At 37.9% G+C, this 26,262-nt stretch overlaps 1 protein-coding gene across 4 annotated transcripts in view; it reads right to left on the bottom strand.

The window, feature by feature from the left end:
- Positions 1 to 26,262, bottom strand: part of SETD2 (SET domain containing 2, histone lysine methyltransferase) — a 125,499-nt gene that overhangs the window by 37,776 nt on the left and 61,461 nt on the right. For 2 of the 4 annotated variants that reach the window (XR_003517985.2, XM_027583187.2), the window contains exons 11-13: positions 25,823 to 25,942; positions 23,854 to 24,516; positions 1,398 to 1,446 (exon numbers count right to left, since the gene is read on the bottom strand). Coding sequence is in view for 1 of the 4 variants with exons in the window: in XM_027583187.2 (XP_027438988.1) it covers positions 1,398 to 1,446; positions 23,854 to 24,516; positions 25,823 to 25,942 (832 nt within the window). In the remaining 3 variants the exon portion in view is untranslated. Of the gene's footprint in view, positions 1 to 1,397; positions 1,447 to 20,892; positions 21,176 to 23,853; positions 24,517 to 25,822; positions 25,943 to 26,262 lie in introns of all 4 variants that reach the window. The other 2 variants (XR_003517986.2, XR_003517987.2) reach the window with 2 other exon arrangements.

A 26,262-nucleotide genomic window follows, 5' to 3' on the forward strand; every position in this document is an offset into this window, starting at 1 on the left:
AAATATTTTACAGTTCATAGGAATTTTAAAAGTGTTAGGCTCTTTAATTGCTTGACATTGAGGGGTAACACAGAAGCCAGGCTTTAATTATACGTATTTCTTATAAAAAGCCTGAGACTGATGGGGGGGGGCACGTATGTGAAGGAGAGACTAAAGCTGGCACACAAAAAGGTGGCTTCCTGAAAAGATTACAGTCATCCATTATAGACAATTTTCAGAAGGCATCTCTCAGAGGGCACATCAGACTAGATATTGGCAAGATATTGGGGGGAAACCCTCATAGATATTTAAGTATTGCCCATCTTGTTAATGATTTCAACTCACTGAACCCAGAGAAGCTAGGCTCACCTGGCCAAGGTTACAGTGCCACTGGTTTTGCCAACCAGCACTACTCAACCCTGCCTTCTTTCTTATGGGAGAAATTCTCTGTAGCCGTAAGTAGGATGTTTGGCTATGAAGAAACTAAACCAATAGAGTTAAAAATATTCAAAACAAAAATAAAACCCCAACAATGATGCAAAGTACACCTCACAGGGCTTTAACCTATAAGATTATTTAACCAATAAGACTTAAGATTATAAAAGCTCTTCATGCCAAAAATATAGAAAAAGACCAAAAACAAAACAAAAGAAAACAAAAAGGAAAAACGCCAAAAATATCACACTGGCTCCTTCCCTCTATTTATGTTGGGTCAATACTGGAGGGCTCAAGAGATTGACAATAGCCACGATAACTCATCTATTGCTTTCATCTTTAAAGAAGCATATTGGAAAAAAACCAAGTGGTAAAATCCAGAAACCAGACTACCATGGCCTCCCTATTATCTTTTCTGTAATAATGATTTTTCCCCCCAAGATTTTTAAGTAATTTTTAAGTAACCCAACGTGGGGCTCAAACCTACAACCCTGAGATCAAGAGTCACACGTTCTACTGACCTAGCCAGTCAGGCACCCCTGAAATAATGATTCTTAACCTTGTAAGGGATCACTGGCTTCCTGAGAATCTGATGAAAGTTTTGAATTTTCTCCAGAAAAATTCATGTAAATAAAGGATTTTGCATATAAACATCTACAGGTAAAGACTTACACAGATACTTAGGAATACAGGTTTAACAATGCCTGCTCTAGAGGAATAAATGGAAGAAAAGCTTCTAAAAGCCATGACTTCAAGGAAAGCAACAACATAGGCAGTATAAAGGGACATCTCCTTTGACAAAAATTCACTAAGAAAGAATCAAAAGGCAAGTTTCCAAACTTTTACACCAAATATTTCATTTACCTAATTACATACTGTCCGGTTTCAAAAACAAAATAGCTGAAGTTCTTATCATTTACCTCTGCATATTTCCAAAAGAGTATTTGTAAAGCCATACACACAGAGTACCTCTGAATACCTACTTGTGTTCTCCTTTTCAGTTTGACTTTTCTTTGGAATTCGATATACCTCCTGTAAAAATAAACCAAGAGAAGGGTTATTAGTATGGAGTGGAAGTGATTGTGTTTAAACTGACTGATTTCACATGGTGACAAAGAAATAGGAATGGGCTGGTATTTAATTATTCTCCAAAATCTGATTTACATCTAGCTTTAAATAAGAATAGATGCTGGTCCCTTAAAAACAAGCAAAAATGTGTAGCATATAAGCTACATACACACACACACACACACACACACACACACATTTATTATGTATATTTGTTTCATTTTGTTTTTTAAACATCTACCAATAGGCTTATATGATCTCATTAGCCAAGTAGCAAACTAATTATATTTCTGGAAGGAAGATACTTCCTGATAATCTTCTTTCCATATGCTTTCTGCATATAAAATGAAGTCATCTATAGTTCCTTTACTGAGAGTATTCATCAGAACACTCTCATAAGAACAATTCTAACCTCTCACTTGCCATCCCTCTTAAGGGAAGAAGCGTTAGTAATTACTTAGCTATATAAAAACACCTCAGAAAAACTGTATGTGTGAAGATAATGCCCTTTGTTCTTATTTTTCTATAAATGAAAAACTAACTTGGCTAATGGCCAAATGTAGTATTTCCTTTCATATTATTTTAAAAAGAAAAGATAAACATTAGATCATTGTTGCTCTTGAAACAGCATCTAATAGTGTACCAAAATTGTTCTTGACAAATGTAAACTATGTTTACATAGTTACATACATAAGCCCTGAATACCTTTTCTTGATGTAGGAATCTAAGGCTTAGAACATGTTGTCCCCTGACAATCCCTTGCTGTTTCAGTCATCAAGTAGCTCAACATTTCCTTATCCAGTCACCTTGGTAAGTGGGCAAATGGTAAATCCACACATTCTCAATGGAATATCACATGCTACTCTCCATTTAGAGTAATCTCGTAATATTGACCATACCTATATGATTTGGTAATTTCATTTTTTTTAGCAATTGTACTCCAAGAAAATCAAAGAACTCCTCTTTCCACATGATTATTGGTTCTAGCAGTATTTGCGGAAAGTAAGAGATAATCCGCATGCCATACAACTGGGGAAGGGTCAAGATTTAATATTCAGTTGCAATTAAAGATGATAAATACAGACCAAACAGATACTGGGCAATCTATATGAATGTAGATTTTTTAGAAAAAAATCCTTCAACACTTCATGCATGCTGATAAATTACCTAATAAAGCTGATGACTGTCATTAGATGTGTATTTATCCTGTGTGTCAGGTTATCATATTAAGCATTTCAAATGCATTACCTTTTTTGAGCTTCAAAACATCTCTATGAGGTTAAGTACTATTATCTCCATTTTACAAATGAGAAAATCTACTTAAAAATCTTAGCAACTGACCAAGGTTATGATGCTATCGGACAGCATGACTCCACAGCAATTTTATCTTCTGTACTATATGACCCAGGATATGGTTAACAGTAGGCATTATCTGGGAAGGAGTACCACTTGAGGAACGTAAGCATAAATGTAGGTGGCATCCTCTATTCCCCCAGCCCCTCTTTCATATGTAGGACTTCCACTAGAGCTGTGATTGTCAACTCTGGCTACACAATTAGACCACTCCAGGACACTTTCATAGAAATACTATGCCAGACAAATAAAATCTAAAATTCCGGGCATGAGTCCCACGCATCTGTATTTTTTTTTTTTTTTTTTTTAAGCTCTCCACATGATTCTGTTGCCTACCTGTAGAAGGTTGGGAACCACTGAACTACTATCTTCTCTTAGCAGCCTTCACTCATTCCTCCTCACAAGGGAGAATTTGAGAGAACAAACTGTGTATGCCTGTCCTCAGCTCAAAGCCACTTGGGGGTGGCTCCTCCGAGGAAATGTCTGGAGTTGTCAAGCTGTCAGTGTCTAACTGTGGGTAATAGTGAATCGGGGTATTGTATTTTACAGTATTTACACAGTATACAGGGTACTGTATTTATACAGTAAGGACAAAGCTGACATTCCTAGCTCTGACTCCTCTGTCCACCCCCCACGGGGTTACCAAACTTGGGGAAAAAGTAAGAATGCCACTTATCAGCACCTACTCACACTGTAAGAAAAAACAGGTATTCTATTAATTTTAAAAATTAATAGGCTTGGAAATGACTGTTGCATTTGGTACTCTGTAAATCTAGGCACTCCAAAAGGTAAATGTTCATCATAAAGTCTGCTTAGAACATACAGATATGCGGGTCTGTGTCAACTAAGGATTATGTAATTTTTACCTGTTTAGTTTCTTTTGCCTAAGGTCTTGGGCATTACAAGTGTTCATTACAAGCATTTATAGTAATTTATCACACACACCTCAAGCTGGGACCCATTCTATGGTGGCAATTAACGTACCAGAGGAAATGTTTCTCAAAAATATATTAACTCTATCAAAAGTTTAGAGCAACTGGGGGCTATTGGGTGGCTCAGTTGGTTAAGCATCCAACTCCTGATTTCAGCTCAGGTCATGATCTCAGGGTCGTGGGATCATGGAGCCTGCCAGAGCCTGAGATTCTCTCTCTCCCTCTACCTCTTCCCTCACCCCCTGTCTAAAAAAAAAAAAAAAAAATTTAGAGCAAATGCTAAGTAGAAAACGTATTCCGATATTCACAAAAGGGATGATTATTACTGACTTGTGACCAAGAGCTATTGACTTTTATTCTGTACCTAATACTATGGGGAACAAATTCCATCAACATGCACCCAAGCGCTAAGGAGCTACTAACTTGATCCTCCTCTTCATATAGTTAAAGCTGTATATAAAATTTTGGGGCACCTGGGTGGCTCAGTCGTTAAGCGTCTGCCTTCGGCTCAGGTGATCCTGGGATCGAGCCCCGCATCGGGCTCCCTGCTCGGCGGGAAGCCTGCTTCTCCCTCTCCTACTCCCCCTGCTTGTGTTCCCTCTCTCGCTGTCTCTCTCTCTGTCAAATAAATAAATAAAATCTTAGGAAAAAAAAGCTGTATATAAAATTTAAACTGGAAACTCAGATTATCTACTTCGAGGCCCTGAATTTTTCCAAAGTTCCACAGTAATGCAATCTGAGAAGGAAGCAGTCATATGAAGATTACTATATTTTTTAAAATTATTCTATCTTGTGGATAAATAGCAATAAGGTTAGCTTACATGATATGGAACACTGGAATAACGTCATACACCTGCAGGCCATTGCAGAAAAATGTTTATCTGAGTTGGCTTCACTCACATTAACACTCCATGTAAAATCATTTTCCTCTGTTAAAAATTCTACTCAAGAGACTGGCATGTTATGAAAGAACACTCAATTGTGAGTCAGGAGGCCTGGGTTTTGGGATTATCCCTGCCCTGAGAGAGGCCTAAAAGAATCTGGTTGCCCACTCCCCCCAATATTCTTTACCTAACACCCTGTTTTACTTCTTTAGTATCTAGGTGCTGCTCCTAATTAACACACACTCGCATGCACTCAAAGCTATAATTCTTATTTTTTTAAGTGGTTTTTTAAAAAAGATTTTATTTATTTATTCATCAGAGAGAGAGAGCAAGTGAGCGCACGAGCAGGAGGAGTGGCAGAAGCAGAGGCAGAAGCAGAGGGAGAAGCAGGCTCCCTGCCAAGCAAGGAACCCAATGTGGGACTCGATCCCAGGACTCTGGGATCATGACCAGAGCCGAAGGCAGACACTCAACTGACTGAGCCACCCAGGTGTCCCTTGTAGCTATAATTCTTAAGGGCCAAGATTGTCTTACTCTTTGCTGTATCTCTAGCAAAAAGAAAATGCCTGGCACATAGACAACACTCAACTACTTGTTGAATGGACCAGTAAGTGAAATACTACTCATAATTTACAGAAATCACCACAGTGCTAAAAAACTTCAAAGTATTACACAGCTCATTTTTTAAAACTCACTAAATCTATACCTTCATTCTCTTTCATCCCTGGTAAGAATGCTGTTTACAGGCCTCACATATAACCACGAACATGTTTGTGGAGTTGTATTTCCAGGGTCAGATTAGTAAGTGTGCCTCCGCAACATTTTGAACTCTTATCAATGCTTAGAACTGCCCACCCTTGGGCAATTAATCATTCCTCTTCAAAGGCTCAAAATCAATCTTCAGAAATTGTTTCATAAACACTAAATCACTGATAAGTTCATGCACAAGCAATGCATCCAGCATCCCTTTATAAAAGTATATAAATATGTGTGGAGTTGTTTTTAATTTGTAGACACAAAGAACAAGTTCTTTGATGGCTATTTGTGGAAATCTGGTATGCTCATTTATATAACAAGTATTTAGGTAGAAATTAGGTGTTAAAAGCACATATCAAGGGTCTCCTATTTTTAAAGGACACTGGAGATACATAGTAGCCGCCAGCAAGAGGTTCACAGGCTAACAATGTGGCTGACAATTCTTACTGTGTGCCATGTCTTTTAACTGCATTCTCATATACTCTTACGCTGCCATGAAAAGTACCTTTGCTCTATCTACAGTACATAGAAAACAGGCTCAGAGAGGTTAAATAACTATACTAGGGTCATACGGTGCCACAGTGAGCTATAGATTGGATCCAGGATCTAAGCCTAGGTTTGTCTCTGTCCAAAGCATACACTTTTAGCCACCTCTACTACCTCTTGAACACTCAAGGAAAAGAGAAAGTAGACATACACTATCTTATACTAAAACTGGCCTTAGGAGAGAGGACTGGAAAAAGCATTCTGAAGGAAATAAACATTTGAATTATATTGAAGGATGACTAGGAGTTGTACATAGAAAAAAAGAGGCCGAAAATAAAAATATGGTAGACTGAACACATGTGTTTATTACAACTCTATCCTGAAGTCCTATAAAATGACAATGAAAGAACAAGAAAGTATAGACCCATCCATATTATCTTTTCTTTCCAGGAAATGAATACTGAATGTACATGTATACTTAAATTTCTTTTATTCTATGCATTCTCTTTCATGTTCTTTCATTGGATGATTCACAAAGAAAAAAAATACTGTATCCATGAAATAAGATGCGCTTTAAATAAAAGACAGCAAAGGAGCGCCTGGGTAGCTCAGTTGTTGGGCATCTGCCTTCGGCTCGGGTCATGGTCCCAGGGTCCTGGGATGGAGTCCCACCTCAGGCTCCCTGCTCAGCGGGAAGCCTGCTTCTCCCTCTCCCACTCCCCCTGCTTGTGTTCCCCCTGTCTCTCTGTCAGGTGAATAAGTGAAATCTTAAAAAAAAAAAAAAAAAAAAGACAGCAAAAATAAGAATAAGAACTAGGAAGAACTAGGATAGAAAAAAGAGCTGAAGGTCACCCAGAAAGCAGAACAAAAAGTCAAGAAAGAAAATGGGAGATCAAAAAATAAAATTAGAGTCCACAATAGCCAAACTGTGGAAAGAGCCAAGATGTCCATCGACAGATGAATGGATAAAGAGGTGGTATATATACACAATGGAATATTATGCAGCCATCAAAAGGAATGAGATCTTGCCATTTGCAACGACGTGGAAGGAACTGGACAGTGTTATGCTGAGTGAAATAAGTCAATCAGAGAAAGACATGTATCCTATGACCTCACTAATATGAGGAATTCTTAATCTCAGGAAACAAACTGAGGGTTGCTGGAGTGGTGGGGGGTGGGAGGGATGGGGTGGCTGGGTGATAGACATTGGGGAGGGTATGTGCTATGGTGAGCACTGTGAATTGTGCAAGACTGTTGAATCACAGATCTATACCTCTGAAACAAATAATGCAATATATGTTAAGAAAAAAAAAAGAAGAAGATAGCAGGAGGGGAAGAATGAAGGGGGGTAAATCGCAGGGGGAGACGAACCATGAGAGACGATGGACTCTGAGAAACAAAGTGAGGGTTCTAGAGGGGGTGGGGGTGGGGGATGGGTTAGCCTGGTGATGGGTATTAAGGAGGGCACGTTCTGCGTGGAGCACTGGGAGTTATGCACAAACAATGAATCATGGAACACTACATCAAAAACTAATGATGTAATGTATGGTGATTAACATACAATAAAAAAATTAAAAATAAAATAAAATTAGAGGATAGGTGATAGATGACTTACATCTAATAGCAGGTATGCCAAAAAGCAAGGAGAGAGAAGACTGAAGAAGTATAAAAGTTTTTTTTAAAAAAGAAAATTTTTTAGAACTTAAAGACATGAGTCACCAGATGGAGTCAGAGCACCTACAAAGGAATTGAAATGGCATCAGACTTCAATAGACAGCAACGCTGTAAGCTAGAAAATGATTCAATGTCTTGAACATTTTTTTAAAAGATTATTTATTCATCTGAGAGAGAGAGAGAGAGAGAGAGAGAGAGAAACAGCATGAGAGGGGAGAAGGTCAGAGGGAGAAGCAGGCTCCCTGCCGAGCCGGGAGCCCGATGCGGGACTTGATCCCAGGACTCCAGGATCATGATCTGAGCCGAAGGCAGTCGCCCAACCAACTGAGCCACCCAGGCGCCCTGTCTTGAACATTTTAAAGAAAAATTTATTCCCAAATGATAATTACATGATCTGCCAAACAAAAAAGAATAAAATATTAGATTTATAGGGTCTCAAGATTTTATCTACCAGAAGAGAATGTTGAAAACCAAGACTGTGGAGGGTCTAAAATTCAAGATTCTCAATTCTGTGTCACACATTTCATAAATTATCTACAGTGTAAAAAGTACCATACTAGATACTTAAAAAAAACAAACAACTAAACAATTCCTGAGAGAACAATGGAAAAACAGTGGAAAGTTAATGTAAATCAATTACTTAGCATTTAGAATATGACACAGACATATACATATTTGTATATAAATTCAACAACTGGGCATTCAATACAGATCAATTATCCAAGCTCTATCTTTGAGCAAATAACCAGGAAGTGGTGGCTACTTAAAAATAACACCTGCAAAAGATCTAAAGATGTCATTCAAATCTGTCATAACTTTGAAAAAAGTTATCTTTCAACAATACTGTCCCTAACAGAAAATCTTAGTTATCTAGAAACTGCACCTTTAGAGTGACTGCTACAATTAGCAATAGCAATTTTTTTTAAAAGATTTTATTTGAGAGGGCGTGTGGGCTTACGTGCGCTGACAGGCTCACACACCCAAGCGTGGGCGGGGGGGCGGCGGGGAGTAGGGGAAGGGCAGAGGGAGAGGGACAAGCGGACTCTGCATTGAGCTTGAAGCCCAACATGGGGGCTCGACCCCACCACCCCACCCGGAGACCATGACTTAAGCTGAAATCAAGAGTCTGATGCCCAACTGACTGAGCCACCCAGGCACCCCAAGCAATTTTTTAATTTAAAAAAGGAGATGGATGTTTTGAATATGGATTACTAAGAAAATGATGCTATTAATAAAAATGTACATCAGAGAATGATGAACCAGCTTGTAAGAGAAGACTATGAACTTGCATCTGAAAGGCAAGTGGAAGAGTCAACAGGAAGCTGAAATACAGATCTGAAATTTAGGAAACAGGCTAAGGAAAGAGATCCACATTTTGGGAAAATCTCAAAAGATGATAACTTAATATGATTATGGTACTTAGGAGATTGCCAAGAGAGAAAGTACATAAAGAAAAATAGGCTGACTTGAAAGAAAATAAAATTTAAGGGTTGAAGGTCTTTACACTTAATTCACACAGTACGTTTTCTATTTTTTAATAAATACTTCCCAGCCATCCCACTTCTGAGCATATATCCAAAGAGAATGAAAAGGGGATCTCCAAAAAAAAAGAAAGAAAATGGGATCTCCAAGAGAGCTGCACTCCCATACTCACGGCAGCATCACTCACACTAGCCAAGATATGGAAACAACCTAAGTGTCCGTTAACAGACGAATGGAGAAGATGCAGTGTACAATTACATGATGCGACACTATTTAGTCATGAGAAAAAAAGAAATCTTGCCATTTGTGACAACATGGATGAACCCTGAGGATATTATGCTAAGTGAAATAGTGAGGATGCAGAAAATTGAAAACTTTACACACTACTGGTAGGAATGTAAAATCGAACAGCTATCATGGAAAAATGTCTGGCAGTTCCTCAAAAGTTAAATATGGAGTTACCATGACTCAAAAACCCCACTCCTAGATACATACCCAAGAGAAATGAAAGCCAGTATTCACACACAAGTTTGTACATAAAAATTCATAGTAACTGTATTCCTAACAGTCAAAAAAGTAGAAACAACACAATGTCCATCAGCTGATAAATGGATAAAATGGGTTAAAAAATATCCATACAAGGGAATATTATTCAGCTATAAAATGGAATTAAGTACTGATCAATGCTACAACACAGACGAATCCTGAAAACGTTACGCTAAGTAAAAACCAAATACAAAAGGCCATTACAGGATTCCATTTATCCTTGTTCACAGATTGTGCAAATTCACCAATGCACTAAAATTTCTTTGTAATCCTCAAATCAGTAAGTTAGAAAAAATGTCACTAATTCTTCCCCAAGAAGTCAAGACTACCACTGATGTTTTTTGGTATACTTTTTCCAAATAATGGACTAATAACATGATGCAACACTATTCCCCAGTCTCTCAGAATCCTTTCAGTACTCTTTTTGAAAATGCTTCTAGTATACTCATACCCTTGTATATTTTCTTTCCAACTTCTTTAATATCATTTTCATTGACTTTATGAAATCAATGCATTTTTATTTTGTAACAGGTCTACATTGTATTTGTACTGCATTGCCCAATTTTTATAACGGTGAGACTTTAGCTAAGAAAGACAACAACCCTTTAGACAAAGACAGATGCTAATGTTAACAGAGATGGGATGTTTAGATGACAATTTTTTAGTGTTCAGCTCATCAATTAAATGTTTTTTGCATAATGTTTGCTTCTCTAAGCAATCTTGAAACTGAAGATTAAGATACTGAGAACACCCTATATTTGTGTATCTGTATGTATACGTGAATGTGGACTTACCTATTTAATTACATGTGAGAAAGAAGCTTTTCCAAGGTAATTGAATGTTTGAAAATGATTTCAAAAAACCCCACCACATCCCAGGATTTTTAGGCCTTTGTGAAGTTGTAGTGTCAAAAGCAAACATACCAAATATTTATCTGGATTTACCCCATGCTGAAAATCTAGAAAAAGAGGTAAGAACTTAGAGAAACATACAACAACTTTGGGTAAGATATGACCACGTCATGGAACCTAATTCAAAATTCTATACACTAGTTTAAAGATTAAAAATTGGGGCGCCTGGGTGGCTCAGTCAGTTAAGGACTCTTGGTTTTGGCTCAGGTCGAGATCTTGGAGTTGTGGGATCGAGCCCTGCATCGGGCTCCGTGCTCAGCAGGCAGTCTGCTTGGGATTCTGTCTCCCCCTCTGCCCCTCCCCCAGCTTGTGCAAGCTCTCTCAAATAAATTAAAAATAAAGATTAAAAATCCATTTTCTCAATTAACAAAATAAAAAAATGAACATACAACATATAACTGCAATGTCTATGGCCTTACACCACCCCAAGACCTAATCAAAGAAAAAAAATTACTGGACAAATACTGCTATGTACCCTAGCTCCTGGGAATAAACACCTTCAGTGGTAAGGGCTCTATAAGCAGGATTTAGCTTCTTTTACAGAAGGAAGAATTGTTAACTCCTATCATCATGTCCTTGTAGAGCATAAGAGTCTGCGGTTTTACCTCACAAACTGTATTACGAATGGTGGGAGTAGAGGGATCTCCATTAGGTCACAGAGGTCTTGAGATCTGACTACAAAGAAAATTTAGAGGAGAGCATAAATGTCTGGAGATTTCATAAAATCACACACATGAGAGGGGCAGAAGAAGGGAGATTGAAGAAAAAGCAGAGAATAATTTTATTTATTTTTTTAAACCCCTGAAGATACTCTTCTAACTTCAGACAACTGGGCTCTCATGAAATGGAAGATAGTAAGATTGAATTTCAGTTTTCAGCCACTCAAATGGGTAAAACATATGGTCACAGTTCTTAAAATAGGAAATACAAATGTAAAGATACTCAATACTTCATGCATAAGAGACATGCAAATTAAAACTACAATAATAGTCTATTTTTGCCTATCAGTCCAACCAAGATAAAGTTAGACAATATTTGTGTTGGCCAGGGTGTAGTGAAATAGGCACCCTTATGCATATACATTACTGATGAGAGTGAAATTGGTATAACTATAAAGATCAATTTTGGCAAGACCTATTAATTACAGATAACACAGACCAGGACTCAGATATACTACTTTTAGTAATTTATCCAACATGTATATTCCAAACAGGTATATGCGAATGTGTTTGAAATGACTTACATAAAAGTTCCATGCTAAGCTAAAGAAAGGAATCAATCACAGTGGCTATCAAAATAGGGGACTGATTAATATGACTAACAGGAGACTGATGATGGCATATCTTTACAATAAAATATCACACCAGTATGAAAACTAAATTCTTTAAAACTTGGTGTAAAACAAGCTTCATAATGTGTTAAATAAAAAGTAAGGAGCTAAATAGTGCTCCCAGTTTTATAAAAAAGACCAAATACATGCATCCACTATGCACAAATTATCTCTGGAAGGATACACAAGAAGTCGGTTGTGCTGGCTGCCTTCAGGGAACAAGACAGGGGGGCAGGAGTAGGAGCAAAACATTTCACTTGTGTGCATACTGAACTTTGTATCATGTACAGGAATGGCCTATTTAAAAATTAAAATGAAAAGAAGAGAAAAAGATAATGTGCCTCAGAAGAAGGCCTCAACAAAGTACCAGAAGACTTTTTGGGCATTATGGCTGTATTCATGGTAAAGACCACCACCTGAGGGTTGTGAGGTCTCCGGCAGAGAGGCCTAAGGAACTGGACATTGTCAAAACAACTTCTAAATGCTGCTCTTCAGCAAGTGCCATACCTTAAAAGCCCTCCTAGGACACTGCCGTTCACTTTAAACTTGTCCCCCCGGCCCCTCCTTCTTCTCCAGCCTTACCCAGCTTGACTCTAATTCAAAGACTCTATCTTAACAATGCTCAGTTTTATTCAACGCACACCTAAATGTGCTGGATTTACATACGCTAAGTACTAAAGCACAAAGTGAACAGTGGACACCAGTCCCTGCTTTCAAGGCCTCTCTAGCCCAATAGTAAATATGTGTGTAGAAAAATAGTGTTTTCAGGGCAGCTGGGTGGCTCAGTCTTTAAGTGTCTGCCTTCAGCTCAGGTCATGGTCTCAGGGTCCTGGGATCGAGCCCCACATCGGGCTCCCTGCTTGGCAGGAAGCCTGCTTCTCCCTCTCCCACTCCCCCTGCTTGTGTTCCCTCTCTCGCTGTGTCTGTCAAATAAATTTTAAAAAATCTTAAAAAAAAAGAAAAGAAAAATAAGTGTTTTCATGCTGATAATCACTGAAGAATAATCAAAGTCATGATGATTAAATGTTTCTCAATTTCAGAGTTCTGTTTTCTAGGCAAATTAATTCCAAATCTAAGATTTTTCCTTACACCTTTCAAGTAATTTTTCTAACTAAAACTTAAAAATCACCACAGCTCTCCAAGTGATTGCACTGAAGTTAGTATGTTGCACTGGTCAATCCAACGCTGCAGTTAAGAGTAGGTGGTCATTATTTAACATAGCACTGGAAGTCCTAGCCACAACAATCTGACAAGAGTAAGGAATAAAATGCATCCAAATTGGTAAGGAAGATATAAAACCTTCACTATTTATAGATGACATGGTACTATAATATAGAAAACTCAGAAGACTCCACCGAAAAACTACTAGAATGATAAATTAATTTGGTAAGGTTGCAGGACACAAAATCAACGTACAGAAATCCATGGCATTTTTATATACCAATAATGAAGCAACAGAAAGAGAAATTAAGCAAGCAATCCCATTTATAATCGTACCAAAGATAACACCCAGGAATAAATTTAATAACCAAGGAGGTAAAAGGCCTGTACTCTGAAAACTGTAAAACATCAATGAGAGATATTGAAGACAACACAAACAAGTAGATATTTCATGCTCGTGGACTGGAAGAATACTGTTAAAATGTCCATACTACCAAAAGCAATCTATAGATTTAATGCAATCCTTATCAAAACACCACCAACATTTTTCAAAGAACTAGAACAAACAATCCTAAAATTTGTATGGAACCAGAGAAGACCCCGAATAGCCAAAACAATCTTGGGGAAAAAACAACAACAACAACAACAAAGCTGGAGGTATCACAATTCCAGATTTCAAGTTACATTACAAGGCTGTAGTAATCAAAAAAGTATGGTATTGGCACAAAAATAGGCACATAGATCAATGAAACAGACAGAAATCCCAGAAATAAACCCATGTTTATATGTCGATTAATCTTTGACAAGGGAGGAATGAATACACAATGGGAAAAAGCCTCTTCAGCAAATGGTATCAAGAGAACTGGACAGCTAAATGCAAAATATTCAAACTTGGACCACTGGCTTACACCATACACAAAGATAAATTCCAAATGGATTAAGGACCTAAATGTGAGACCTGAAACCATAAAAATTCTAGAAGAGAACACAGGCAGTAATTTCTCTGACACCAGCCATAGCTGTACTTTTCTAAATATGTCTCCTGAGGCAAGGGAAACAAAAGCAAAAATAAACTACTGGGGCTTCATCAAAATAAAAAGCTTCTGCACAGTGAAGGAAACAATCAACAAGAGTAAAAGGCAACCTACAGAATGGAAGAAGATATTTGCAAATGACATATCCATTAAAGGGTTAGTATCCAAAATATATTAAGAAGTTATACAACTCGGTGCGCCTGGGTGGCTCAGTCATTAAGCGTCTGCCTTTGGCTCGGGTCATGATCCCAGGGTCCTGGGATCCAGCCCCGTGTCGGGCTCCCTGCTCAGGGGGAAGCCTGCTTCTCCCTCTCCCACTCCCCCGCTTGTGTTCCCTCTCTTGCTGTCTCTGTCAAATAAATAAAAAAAAACTTAAAAAAAAAAAAGGACTTACACAACTCAACACCACAAAAACAAATAATCAAGTTTAAAAATAGGCAGGGGCATTTTTAAATGGGTGGCTCAGCCGGTTAAGCAAATGCCGTTGGCTCAGGGTCCTGGGATCAAGCCCCATGTCAGGCTCTCTGCTCAGCGGGGAGGCTGCTTCTCCCTCTCCCTCTGCCTGCCGCTCTGCCTACTTGTGCTCTCTCTGTGTGTCAGATAAATAAAATCTTTTAAAAAAAAGTTTAAAAATGGGCAGAATACATGAACAGGTATTTCTCCAAAGACATCACTCATCATTAAGGAAATGCAAATCAAAACCACAATGAGATATCACCTCACACCTGTCAGAATGGCTAAAATCAAAAACACAAGAAATGAGTGTTGGTGGAGCGCCTTGGTGGCTCAGTTGGTTAAGGGTCTGCCTTCGGCTCAGGTCATGATCTCAGGGTACTAGGATTGAGCCCTACGTGGGGTTCTTTGCTCAGCAGGGAGTCTGCTTCTCCCTCTCCCTCCCACTCATGCTCTCTCTCTCAAATAAATAAAATCTTTAAAAGAAAAAAAAAAAAGAAAGAAAGAAATGAGTGTTGGTGAGGATATGGGAAAATAGGAACACTCCTGCACTGTTGGTAAGAATGCAAACTGTTAACAGCTACTGTGAAGAAAGCTTGGACGTTCCTCAGAAAGTTAAAAATGAAACTACCCTAGAATCCAGCAATTGCACTGTTGGGTATTACCCAAAGAATACAAAAACACTAGTTCAAAGGGATTCATCACCCCTATGTTTATTGTAGCATTATTTACAATAGCCGAATTATGGAAGCAGCCCAAGTGTCCAACAATAGATGAATGGATAAAGAAGATAATATATATATATATATAAAAGAACGTCATTCAGCCATTAAAAAAATGAAATCTTGCCATTTGCAACAACATGGATAGAGCTAGAGAGTATAATGCTAAGCAAAATAAGCTAGTCAGAGAAGATAAATACCATATGATTTCACTCATACGTGGAATTTAAGAAACAAAACAAATGAGCAAAGGAGAAAAAAAAAGAGGGAAAGAGAGAAACAAACAAACCAAGAAACAGACTCTTAACTATAGAGGACAAACTGATGGATATCAGAAGGGAAATAGGGAGGAGATTGGGTGAAACAGGTCATGGGGATTGAAGAGTATATTTATCATGATGAGCCCTGAGTATGGAAGTGCTGAGTCACCATATTGTACACCTGAAACTAATGTAACACTGTATGTTAACAATACTGGAGTTAAAATTAAAAACTTAAAAAAAAATTAAAAAAAGAGTAGGTTGTCAACCCAGCACTGCAGTTAAGAGTAGGAACCCCCCTGGTGTCCAAATCATCTAGAAAATACTTTTTGGACCACAGTTCATTCCTTTCCCAACTCACACATATACACATTCCTGTTTGAGAAGCTGCTCATATTTATGAACCCTTGCCCCACAAAACCCCAGTTTTGCATATGATTTCAATCATAGATCACAGGTTGAAAATCTCTGCAGGATTAAGGGAAAAAACAATACTTGAATAAAACACTAAAATGGTAGTTTCTATGATTTCAGAATGAATTTGGACTTACTACAGTTTCTAAATCAGAAGCAGATTAAGAGAAATCTGAAGTATTCACCGAAGATACATAATTATGTGAACTGCCTAGCAAGGATATATCCACTATTAACTGGAATAGAAAAAGAAATGGTAAGAATATGGGATTTAAATCAGAAGACCGGAGTCAATTTTCAGCTCTGTCACTTAAAAGCTAAGTCACAACCTCACAGGCCTGTTTGTTTCCATTTACAGGGGATAAAAACACCACTACTGACTTCATAGGTTTGTAAAGATTATATGACACTCATTCAAATGTTTTCTGATCACCTATCAAATAAAATACACATACCACAGATTCAATAAGCAGCATGATACCATGGAAAAAGATGGACCTTCTTCACATCTTCAAAGATTTATGAAGTGCCAAAGGACATACCTGGCTCTCTCAGTACCCTGGGGAGACTTGAGTGACCAAGACAGAAGTGTTCTCTGCCCTCACACTCTGTACAAGTATGAAACGTTATGTGCTATGGCTGGAAAGGATGTTATGAGAGCATACAGAAAGGGCAGAATACTCTTAGAGGAATGGGAATGGCTTTCCTGGGGAAAGGATGAAACTTTAACGAGAAGAGACATCTAAACAAAAGACAGTGTTTTTCACACCTGAGTGAATGTTTGTGTGTGTATGAACATTAGTAGCACAGACCCACTGGTGGGCCAGAACAGCTGGAGGTGATACAGCATAAATGAATAAGGACCAGACTACGCCATGGTATGCAAGCCTCATAAGAAAAACGGATTTCATTAGAACAGTGTAATGAGGAACCATTTAAAAGTTTGGGGTTTTTTTTTTTAAGATTTTATTTATTTATTTGACAAGAGAGACACAGCGAGAGAGGGAACACAAGCAGGGGGAGTGGGAGAGGGAGAACCACCCAGGTGCCCCTGTATTAAGATGTTTAAAAGAAAACTCCTAGAGGCGCCTGGGTGGCTCAGTCGGTTAGGCGACTGCCTTCGGCTCGGGTCATGATCCCAGAATCCTGGGATCGAGCCCCGCATGGGGCTCCCTGCTCAGCAGAAAGCCTGCTTCTCCCTTTCCCTCTGCCTGCCCCTCTGCCTACCTGTGCTCGCTGTCAAATAAATTTAAAAAATCTAAAATTTTTTTTAGATTTTTTTTTTAAATTTAAAAAAAAAAAGAAAACTTCTAAATTTTGCATTTCATGCCATCAGATAGTATTTTCTTCCCAAATCAAAATAAATCTGATTGGAGTTTGGGGAAAAAAATCCATAGCTGAATGCAGGCCTATTTTTAAAATAAAAATATTTTTAAAATGGATTTCCTTCTTGAAAAATCAGTGTAGTTTTGTTGTTAAAAATAAATGAACAGGGACACCTGGGCAGCTCACCTGGTTAAGCATCCAACTCTTGATCTTAGCTGAGGTCTTGATCTCAGGGTTGTGAGTTCAAGCCCGCCCCCCAAATTAACTGAACAAATAAAGTTTGCTCTGAGATACACTTTTCAAATTATCTCACATTTAATTAAATGTGTAAAGCTCTCAGTCCTTTGTTATAATTTTCCTTCTTCGTATAAGTTTAGTTTAATTATCCATATTTATCTTTCTTCCTAGTTTTTCTAATGCTACTGTGGTTTCTTGTAATTCAGTAAGAATACAGGGTAAAATAATGCTTTTGGAAGAATGTTTAATAGAAAATTAAAATAGCAAAAAAAATAAAAACCACACACACACACACACACACACACACACAAACAAAAAACCAAAACTCCAAGAGTCTAAACTCATATTAATCAATGAATACAGAACTACATGGGACAGCATGGAAAGCTCTTGCTTACAAGAAGGTCAACCAAAACATACAGAAGTGAAAGGAATGATGGGTTAGAAAAATCACCACTTGGCAACCATCACAGCTGTAAGCGATTAAGGCAAATTCACCAGATGTTGAAACTAATGAATAAATTTGATAAAAAACAGAATATTTACATACTTCCAAAGGTGCTCCTCTATGATACTTTTTAATTATAAGGAGAAAACAGTAATTTTACACTGGAAAAACCTGGGAGACACCACCTTAACCAAGTGATCAAAGCTGACATGCCAATAATAGGACAAATCAACATCATGTGGACACTATTTAATATTCCTGACAAAATGTATGACCTGAATCCAAAGGAAAACTTCAGACAAACCCAAACTGAGGAATATTCTAAAAAATTCAAAAGTATTTTAAAAATTTGAAGTTTATAAAAGGCAAAGAAAGACTGAGGAACTATTCCAGATTAAAGGCTACTAAAGAGATACAACTCAATGTAACACTTTAACTCAGATTCTGGATCAGAATTGTTTGTTTTTCTTTTTTTGGCCATTGAGGACATTATATATAGAACTGGCAAAAACCTGAATGAGATCTGCTGGTCAGATAATAGTATTAAGTCACTGTATTTTGCTGGTTTTGATAAATATATTGCAATCATACAGAAGAATGTCCTTGTTTTTACAAAATATACACTAAAATATCTAGGGGCAATGGGCATCATATCTGTAACTTATTCCTTAAAAGTTAAAAGAAAAAGAGAAAATGACTAAGTAAAATGTTAACACTGGGGAATCTGGGTGAAGGGATAAGAGGAATTTTCAGCTGACTTTTTTCTGCATTTGTCCCTAGAATGTATCACATGAAGAATACACCGAATAGTATTCTTGTAGTTTTCCTGTAAGTCTGAAATTACATCAGAAGTAAAAGTTAACAATATTAACAAGGAAGATCTATATATTTTTATTATGGTTACACATAAGACTATATTACACCAACTTATCTATACTCGAAAAGTCCCTTAAGTTTCCAACTAACGTGATCATGGTCCTGCGGGAAAAACAATATTCCTTAAAGGTCTCTTGGGCCAGTAGTTCTATCATATATACCCTCTCCCATTTCTCAGTCTTACATCCAAATCATTTAAAGTTAACTTTTCCTAAACAGAGTCAAGACTTTTTTTTTTAACTTCATGAGCTATAGAAACATGATCATTATGTCTTTGGAGAAACAGAATTAAGAGCTCATCTAAAAGAATAAAGTGTCAAAATGACTTCACTTAAAATGAGAATGTTTCAGGGCACCTGGGTGGCTCAGTGAGTTAAGCATCTGCCTTTGGCTCAGGTCATGATTCCAGGGTCCTGGGATGGAGCCCCTGCTCAGCGGGGAGCCTGCCACTCCCCCTTCTTGTGTGCTCTCTCACTCTCTGTCAAATAAATAAATAAAATCTTAAAAAAAAAAAATCAGAATGTTTCAAACAGCCAGGCTCTGAACTTTACCATTTAGATCACTTACTGGCAAACTTTTTCTGTAAAGGACAAGACAGTAAATATATCAGGCTTTGTTGGCCATCCAGTCTGAAGCAACTACTCAACTCCCACAGTGCAAAAGCAGCCATAGATAATATGTAAATGAATGAGTATGGCTCTGTTCCCAAAAAATTTTATAAAAACAAGCAGTGGGGCAGATGTGGCCAACCCCTGATTTAGATGAAAGGATTTATCTGGTAATAACAAAAGGGACTACTAGTAAGTTTTAGACCAGGTTTGTCTTTTACCAAGTCTGATACTTATAAAAAAAATTTCAATGCAGTAGTATCCAAGACTGTGTTCTTTAGGGGCAATTCTGAATTTTAAAGAAAAGGATAATATTGATCCTTATGGATAGAGAATAATCTCAATGAAGGATTCTGAAATTTATTACAGAAATCCAGGACACATAATTTCATTTTGAAATGTTGCAAAGCAGATTCCACATACAATATCTGTTACAGACCAAAATTCCAAGTAGTGACTCAAAACTTTTCAGCTGGGTAACTCTGTATTTTATTTAAACTTTCTACAAAGAGTTTAATGCTTAATTTTCCAGACAAATAATATGTTTGTTGAATTAAAGATGATGTCTTGAGATAAACATGAATAAAATAAGAATAAGAATATCATAAGGGCGCCTGGGTGGCTCAGTTGGTTAAGCATCTGCCTTTGGCTCAGGTCATGATCCCAGGGTCCTGGGATCAAGTCCCGCATCAGGCTCCCTGCTCAGCAGGGAGTCTGATTCTCCCTCAACCCCTGCCCCCTGCTCGTGACCTCTCGCTCTCTCTCATGCTAATTCTTTTTTTAAAAAAGTATCATCAAGAATAGTCCAACTTGGGGCGCCTGAGTGGCATCTACCTTCAGCTCAGGTCATGATCCCAGGGTCCTGAGATCAAGCCTCGCTTCAGGTTCTCTGCTCAGCTCAGGCTCTCTGCTCAGCAGGGAGCCTGCTTCTCCCTCTCCCTCTGCCTGCTTGTGCTGTCAAATAAATTTAAAAAAAAAATAGTCCAACTTATCACATATACAGAATGTTGCCTCTAAATCACCTAATCCAGGTGTAACTATAACTACCCAGATCTCTTTATAAGGAGAGATGCACATCCTGTAATCTAAGTATTTACAAGAGAGGCTCTGGAATCACTAGCCATCATCATCTACTGGGCATTTAACTGAAACGAAAACTGCCAAATTTTATGGGAACCTTACCTCTTCTTCTCATGATCCAAATGAATGAAGACTTTTCCAGCCAAATTATAATTAATCACCATTTACAAACAGCTGTTTTGCCCTGTGAAGTCTAGGGTAGATTTTCAGCATGAGGGGTGATGTACAATAATTCCTTTCGCAAACAGAAATATATGCACATGTCCCTGCTGAAAATGTAGCCTGGTAAATTTGCATGTGAAAATGAATCCATGTTATGTGTAGCAATGTGTTAGGTGATGTTTCTTGTTGAGGTCTACTTTAGGAGTCAAAATGTGTATGCCCTGTGAAGCCAAGGCAGCAGTCCTGTGTATAGAGGTATAGAAAAAGTAGCTCACTTAATCCTTTCTCGCCAGGAGTCGGGATTTTCCCAGAACGACATCCATTGTCGGCAATGGACGCACCAAAATAACGCCGGCGCCAGTGAGTTAACCACCTCTGTCCTCTTTTCACCTATTATATTTTTCATGCATCATCCAACTTCCCAACCATCTTCCTGTTTCTTCACAGAATGCACGCTAGGTTCTTGTTTTTCTTCAGCACGAAGTTGAAAATGGAGTTGAGAAAAGGAGACACATGGTCAGCTGGTGATGTTAACAAGCTCCTTGCTGCCCTGAGAAGCTAGATGGAAATGGTTCAAGTTACAAGGGGGATCATCATCAGATCTGGGAGGACAAAGAGTAATTCATGAAGCTTCATTCCCTTCCCTCCCACCCTCTCTCATTTACTGATGATCCCTATGGTCTGCCTTCACAGCAAAATCAAGATTAAGGATCTGAAGCAACCTCTTTCAGCTCTTCACTCCATCCAGTGTGTAGAAGGCCAAGTGGAACACATGTCCAACAATGTTACAGTGGCCCCAGAAGGTCAGGGAAGCTTGGAGTGGCTAACCACAATCTTAGATCAATGCTTTTTAGTATGATCTTGGAATTAACATCAGCAACTAACACAGTGCTTGGCAACAGGTGCTTAACAAAAGTTGGTTGAGTAAGACATTTTCTTTTCTGCCAACGTCTACTTGAACACATAGGTGGAAGTCAGACAGAAGTAGTTAACTCTTTCAATGCCGGGATAGTATGGGTATATAGTAATCACATCAAGTCCATGTATTTATCTAAGATATGTTCATTTTATGGGTTTCTGATTTCAATGTTCTGGTTAGATGCTAGCTAAAATATTTTATTTAAGGACAACCACAATCAGAGTTTTGGAATTAGAACCATGGTAAATGTTAATTAGAATGATAGATGAATTAAGAGCCCCAGGACCAATGTGTAACAAAACATCACAGTTCAGTCAAGTGACAACCTCTTTCAGTATTGCAATTCTAGATGGGTAATGATTCCAGAGCAAACTAGAAGTCTGAAGAAGGAAAATCTTATTTAATGGCTTCCTTGATGGTAAGAATCAAGAGAAATCCAAAGTACGAAGGTTAAGAAGGATATATTTTAAGTATGAATAAAATTTTAAACCTCAAGTCAAGAGGATCATCAAGCCACATAGTACTATGCAACTGCTTTGATCTTTCAGATAGGAGGGAGGACAACAAGCAGGGGAAGAAATAATTTTGTAGGACTCAAAAATGTCTAGAGTGTGAGTTTAAATGACCAGTTATAGCTAACTGAGTTAAGGATATCCCAGAGAGTAAATTCATACCACTACCATGACAATAAAAAATTACCATATAGAGAAACAGAAGCATTTACTTTTTCTAGATTTTAAGAGACAGGTTTTTAAGAAATGATGATTATGTCTCGTTTTTAAAAATTACGTCAACCAGAGACTTAGCAGGCAAAAGTGAACTACTGGGTCTGCCCCCCCACTCTTGCTCTATAAAACCATCTCTGTAAGGCCTTTTCTATGCCCACTCATGTATGTTTCCATTCCCACCTTCCTTACAAAGCCAGTCTTGCCAGAGGCTCTACTAGCAGTCTAGGAACACAAGAGGGACTTCTTCCAGACTCTGTGCCCTCACAAAGCAGGCCTTAAATAAAGGTCCACCCAAGTGACCGTCCCAGCATCTCTTTCAATTTAACTGCAATTTTGGTTCCTGCAGTTCACATGTCATATCATGTCCAGATTTACTGTGAATCCTTCCTTTTACTAAAGTTTATAAAAAGGAAGGATTTCATAAGGTTTAATAAGGTTGAGTTAATGATAAACTGTAAGTGGTGAAAGAGTAGCATGAGCAGGAGTTCAAATAGGTCAATGAGAGCTGAAACCACACAATACTTAAAGAAGGGTCTCAACACAGCAAATTACAAATGCCAAAAGTAAGCACAGTGCACAACCAACCAACTACTCATTTTGCTCAGTGTAAGGCCAATTCTGTATGGGTCAAATCGCAGGATCTAGTGGGTGAGCTTTGTAGTCATAATTGGGGACAGAGGATTCATATGTCCATCTCGCTGCAAATAAACCTGTACTGCTGGTTTATCTGGTTGCTTCACTTCTGGCAGAAGAGAGGAACAGAAAAATAGAAGCTAGCAAGTAACCTGTTCCCACAGGGTCCTCAAGACCTGAATCCCAGTTCCAGATCCCTTACAATCAAAATGTAACACCTCTCTCCTAGGCTCATCCTGTTACTCACTTCTGTGTTTATGCAAGACCCAGACTGGGTTTTCTACAAAGCAAACCCTACACATCTTGCTAAATTCTTTAACAAGAGATTATGTATGTATTAAGTATAAGAGTTCCAGACCTCTCTATTTTTCCTCTAGATAACATCTTTTGTCCAAAGAACTAGGAATTTAAAGGCAGGCCTATTTCAGAAACAATAAAGGAACTGAATACCAACTAGCTCCATATAAAGTTGTTTTACTGGAACAGAAATTTACGTTCAATCATTTTTGAGGAGAAGTTGCTAAATCACCTTGGTTTTCCAATTAATTTTTTAATTTCTAGTTAATTCAATACATTAATTTCCAATCAATTTAAACATTCATTTTTTTTTTCTTACCTAGACTCTTACAAAGAATTTTCAAACATAGAATATCTTTGTTACTCAAAGGATTTCTGGTTTTGTTTTTAATGTAAAGAGCACTTGAATAACTGAATTCGCTGCTGCGATATGCTTTTCTAAATGAAGAAAAGGGACATGTGTATATTAGTTTGGCTGTTGTATATCTCGCTAAGGTTTAAAAGATGTTTGAGACATTTATAACCAGCTGTCAGTAAGAGACATGGTATTCCATTTTTCAAATACATGTATAGCTTAAGAAGTAGGCAATTCAACTTAAGATTTGTGGAACTCTAGACCTGAGTAATTCAGGTTAAAATAAACAAAAATGTTTTCTTACCTTTAGGTCTTTCCAACTATCCAGGAGCTTGGTGGCCAAATCACTTATATCTACTGTTTTATCTGGCTGTTCCTGGCTCCTCTCACTCTCCACATCAGACACACCCTCCTCTTCATCTTGGGACGGGGTTTCCTCAGCAATGGTTTCTTCCAGTTTTGTGCCATTGCCCTCTTTGGGCTCTATTTCAGGGTCAGCCTCTGGTTCAGATGTGGGTAGCTTACTGGCTTCCATAGTGATTTCACTCTCAACTTTAGATTCAGGTAGCTGTTGTGTGAGTAGCTGTTGTGACTGTAACTCTTCCTCTTCTTCTATAGGGACGTTTTCTAACTGGTCAAGGTCCTCTTTGCCATCCTTGCCTTCCAGCTCACTGGTAGCATCAGAGATAGCACTGTCCATGCTATTTTCACTTATAATTTTAAGTCTGCGAAACATGAGCTTCTTGGGGGTGTCTGTGTCAGCTTCTGTGCTCAGCTTGGCAGAAGGATCAGGTGTGTTGAGTGGTGTGTGAGCCCGTGACGTATTCTCACTTGAATACCCATCTCCTTCACTCAACTGAGGAATGACAGTTTTGGTCTGAGACCAGCGTTGAATAATTGGAAGTACTTTGCTTTCCTCCAACATATTTTTAGTAGGAATGGGTAAGTGTTCCAAAGTCTTTATAATCTGATCAAACACAATAAAAAAAAAAATCACATCGCTTTGCGACTCAGATCATTTCTGAAACAGCTGTGGGTTTTCTTTACTGTCTTATTAAGACTGAAGTCTAACTATAGAAGGATTAAATGTCATAATATTATTTTCCTCTAGAAAGGAAGGAAAAGTTTTTAAAGACTGACCAGCAAGAATAAAATGTGGAGCAGGTAACTACTCACAATATCAAACAGGACCGATTAATATCCTCTACCAGTAGTTCTCAAACCTGTGTAGATTTTTTAAAATATATATACTAGCGGACCTCATCCTGGCTATGTTTTTCTGAAAAGTTTTCCAAGTGACTGCGATATAGGCTTGGGAACTATGCAACAACATATGTAGCTATTGCTTACCTCTTTTAGCCTCTGATAACTAAGAAAGAAAGACTCTCTTCAGAGATAACCATCCCCTCCACTCTGAAATCCAAGCATTTATTCCAAAGTACTCCCCAACGTAGTTCTACAGAAATCCCAAGGTAAGTTGTTCCCCTCTACTTTCTAGATGGGATGCTGAATTCATTTAATCATTAATCATAGAATCATTTACTAAAGTCAACTAGATCTTTACAAAAAGGAAAGGGGTGGTGGGACGAAGGGAGGAAGGGAGGAAGAAATTCCAAGTCTTCCTCAACTTCTATTTATTGCCAAATCTCCTGGGAGAAGAATAGAGGCAAGACAACCACTTATTTGCTCATTCCTGTTTTTGTTTTTAAAGTGCATTATTAAATGACCTTGGTATTATATTAGAGACCATGATTAAATAGAACTACATTTAAACTAGGTTAAAAATACTATTTCTTCGGAAGGTTTAAGTATCATATCTCCACTAATGACACTGCCAAGGAACATTTATTTAGATCTTTAAAACACTTATTGACTCCTCAAAATATTCTTACTCTTGCCATTCTAGAATTTGGCTCTTTACTTTTTTAGAGCCCCAGAATTTAAGTTTCACATGGTTTCCTATCTGTTTGAAACTATGGCTTTAGCAACAAACTGGATCTTTCCCTTAACTATGATATGATATCTTGCTCTTGCAACTCCCAACTATGCAGTATCAATTATAGGGATACTCTAGGAAAAACCAGGGGGCAAACTCACTACTAGCAAGGTTTATGTGTAAAAGGTTATAGTTACAGGAATGATACTGAGATGATAATATTTATTTAATACCAGTGGTAAATATAATGCTAAATTCATTATCACTGATATTATCATTCAACCTAAGCAATCTATATAGCGGTTTTAAGAAATAAGCAAGTTGAATGTGAACTGACCTCTTCCTGAAGTTTCTGGTTACTTTCCCGGCCATCACCTAGTTCTGCCATCCAGATCCATAACAAAGACAGCCCGTGACGTTCCAGAAAAGACTTCAGGCAAGACTGTGAATGTGTGTTCTTCCATGAGGGAAGGGAAGCAGGATGCAGGGTATTGGGGTGGAGATGGGTGGGGTGGGGTGGGGTGGGCAATATCAGACAGAACATTAAGAAGGGTCCACAAAGAGGAATAAAAAGTTTGCTTATATTCACAAGACACCTAAAAACTATTGTGATTAATGCAACTAAAAGTGTACAAATAATAAATGTTTTAAAGTAAGAGATTGTAATCTTTTTTGATACCTAAATTGCATCCAGTCAACTTGGAATTTATATAAACAGACTTTACAGAAAAACATATAAATATCAATATGTCATTTACAATGAAATTCAATTCTGAA

Source organism: Zalophus californianus, chromosome 1 (genome assembly GCF_009762305.2).
Source record: "Zalophus californianus isolate mZalCal1 chromosome 1, mZalCal1.pri.v2, whole genome shotgun sequence".
Taxonomy (NCBI): domain Eukaryota; kingdom Metazoa; phylum Chordata; class Mammalia; order Carnivora; family Otariidae; genus Zalophus; species Zalophus californianus.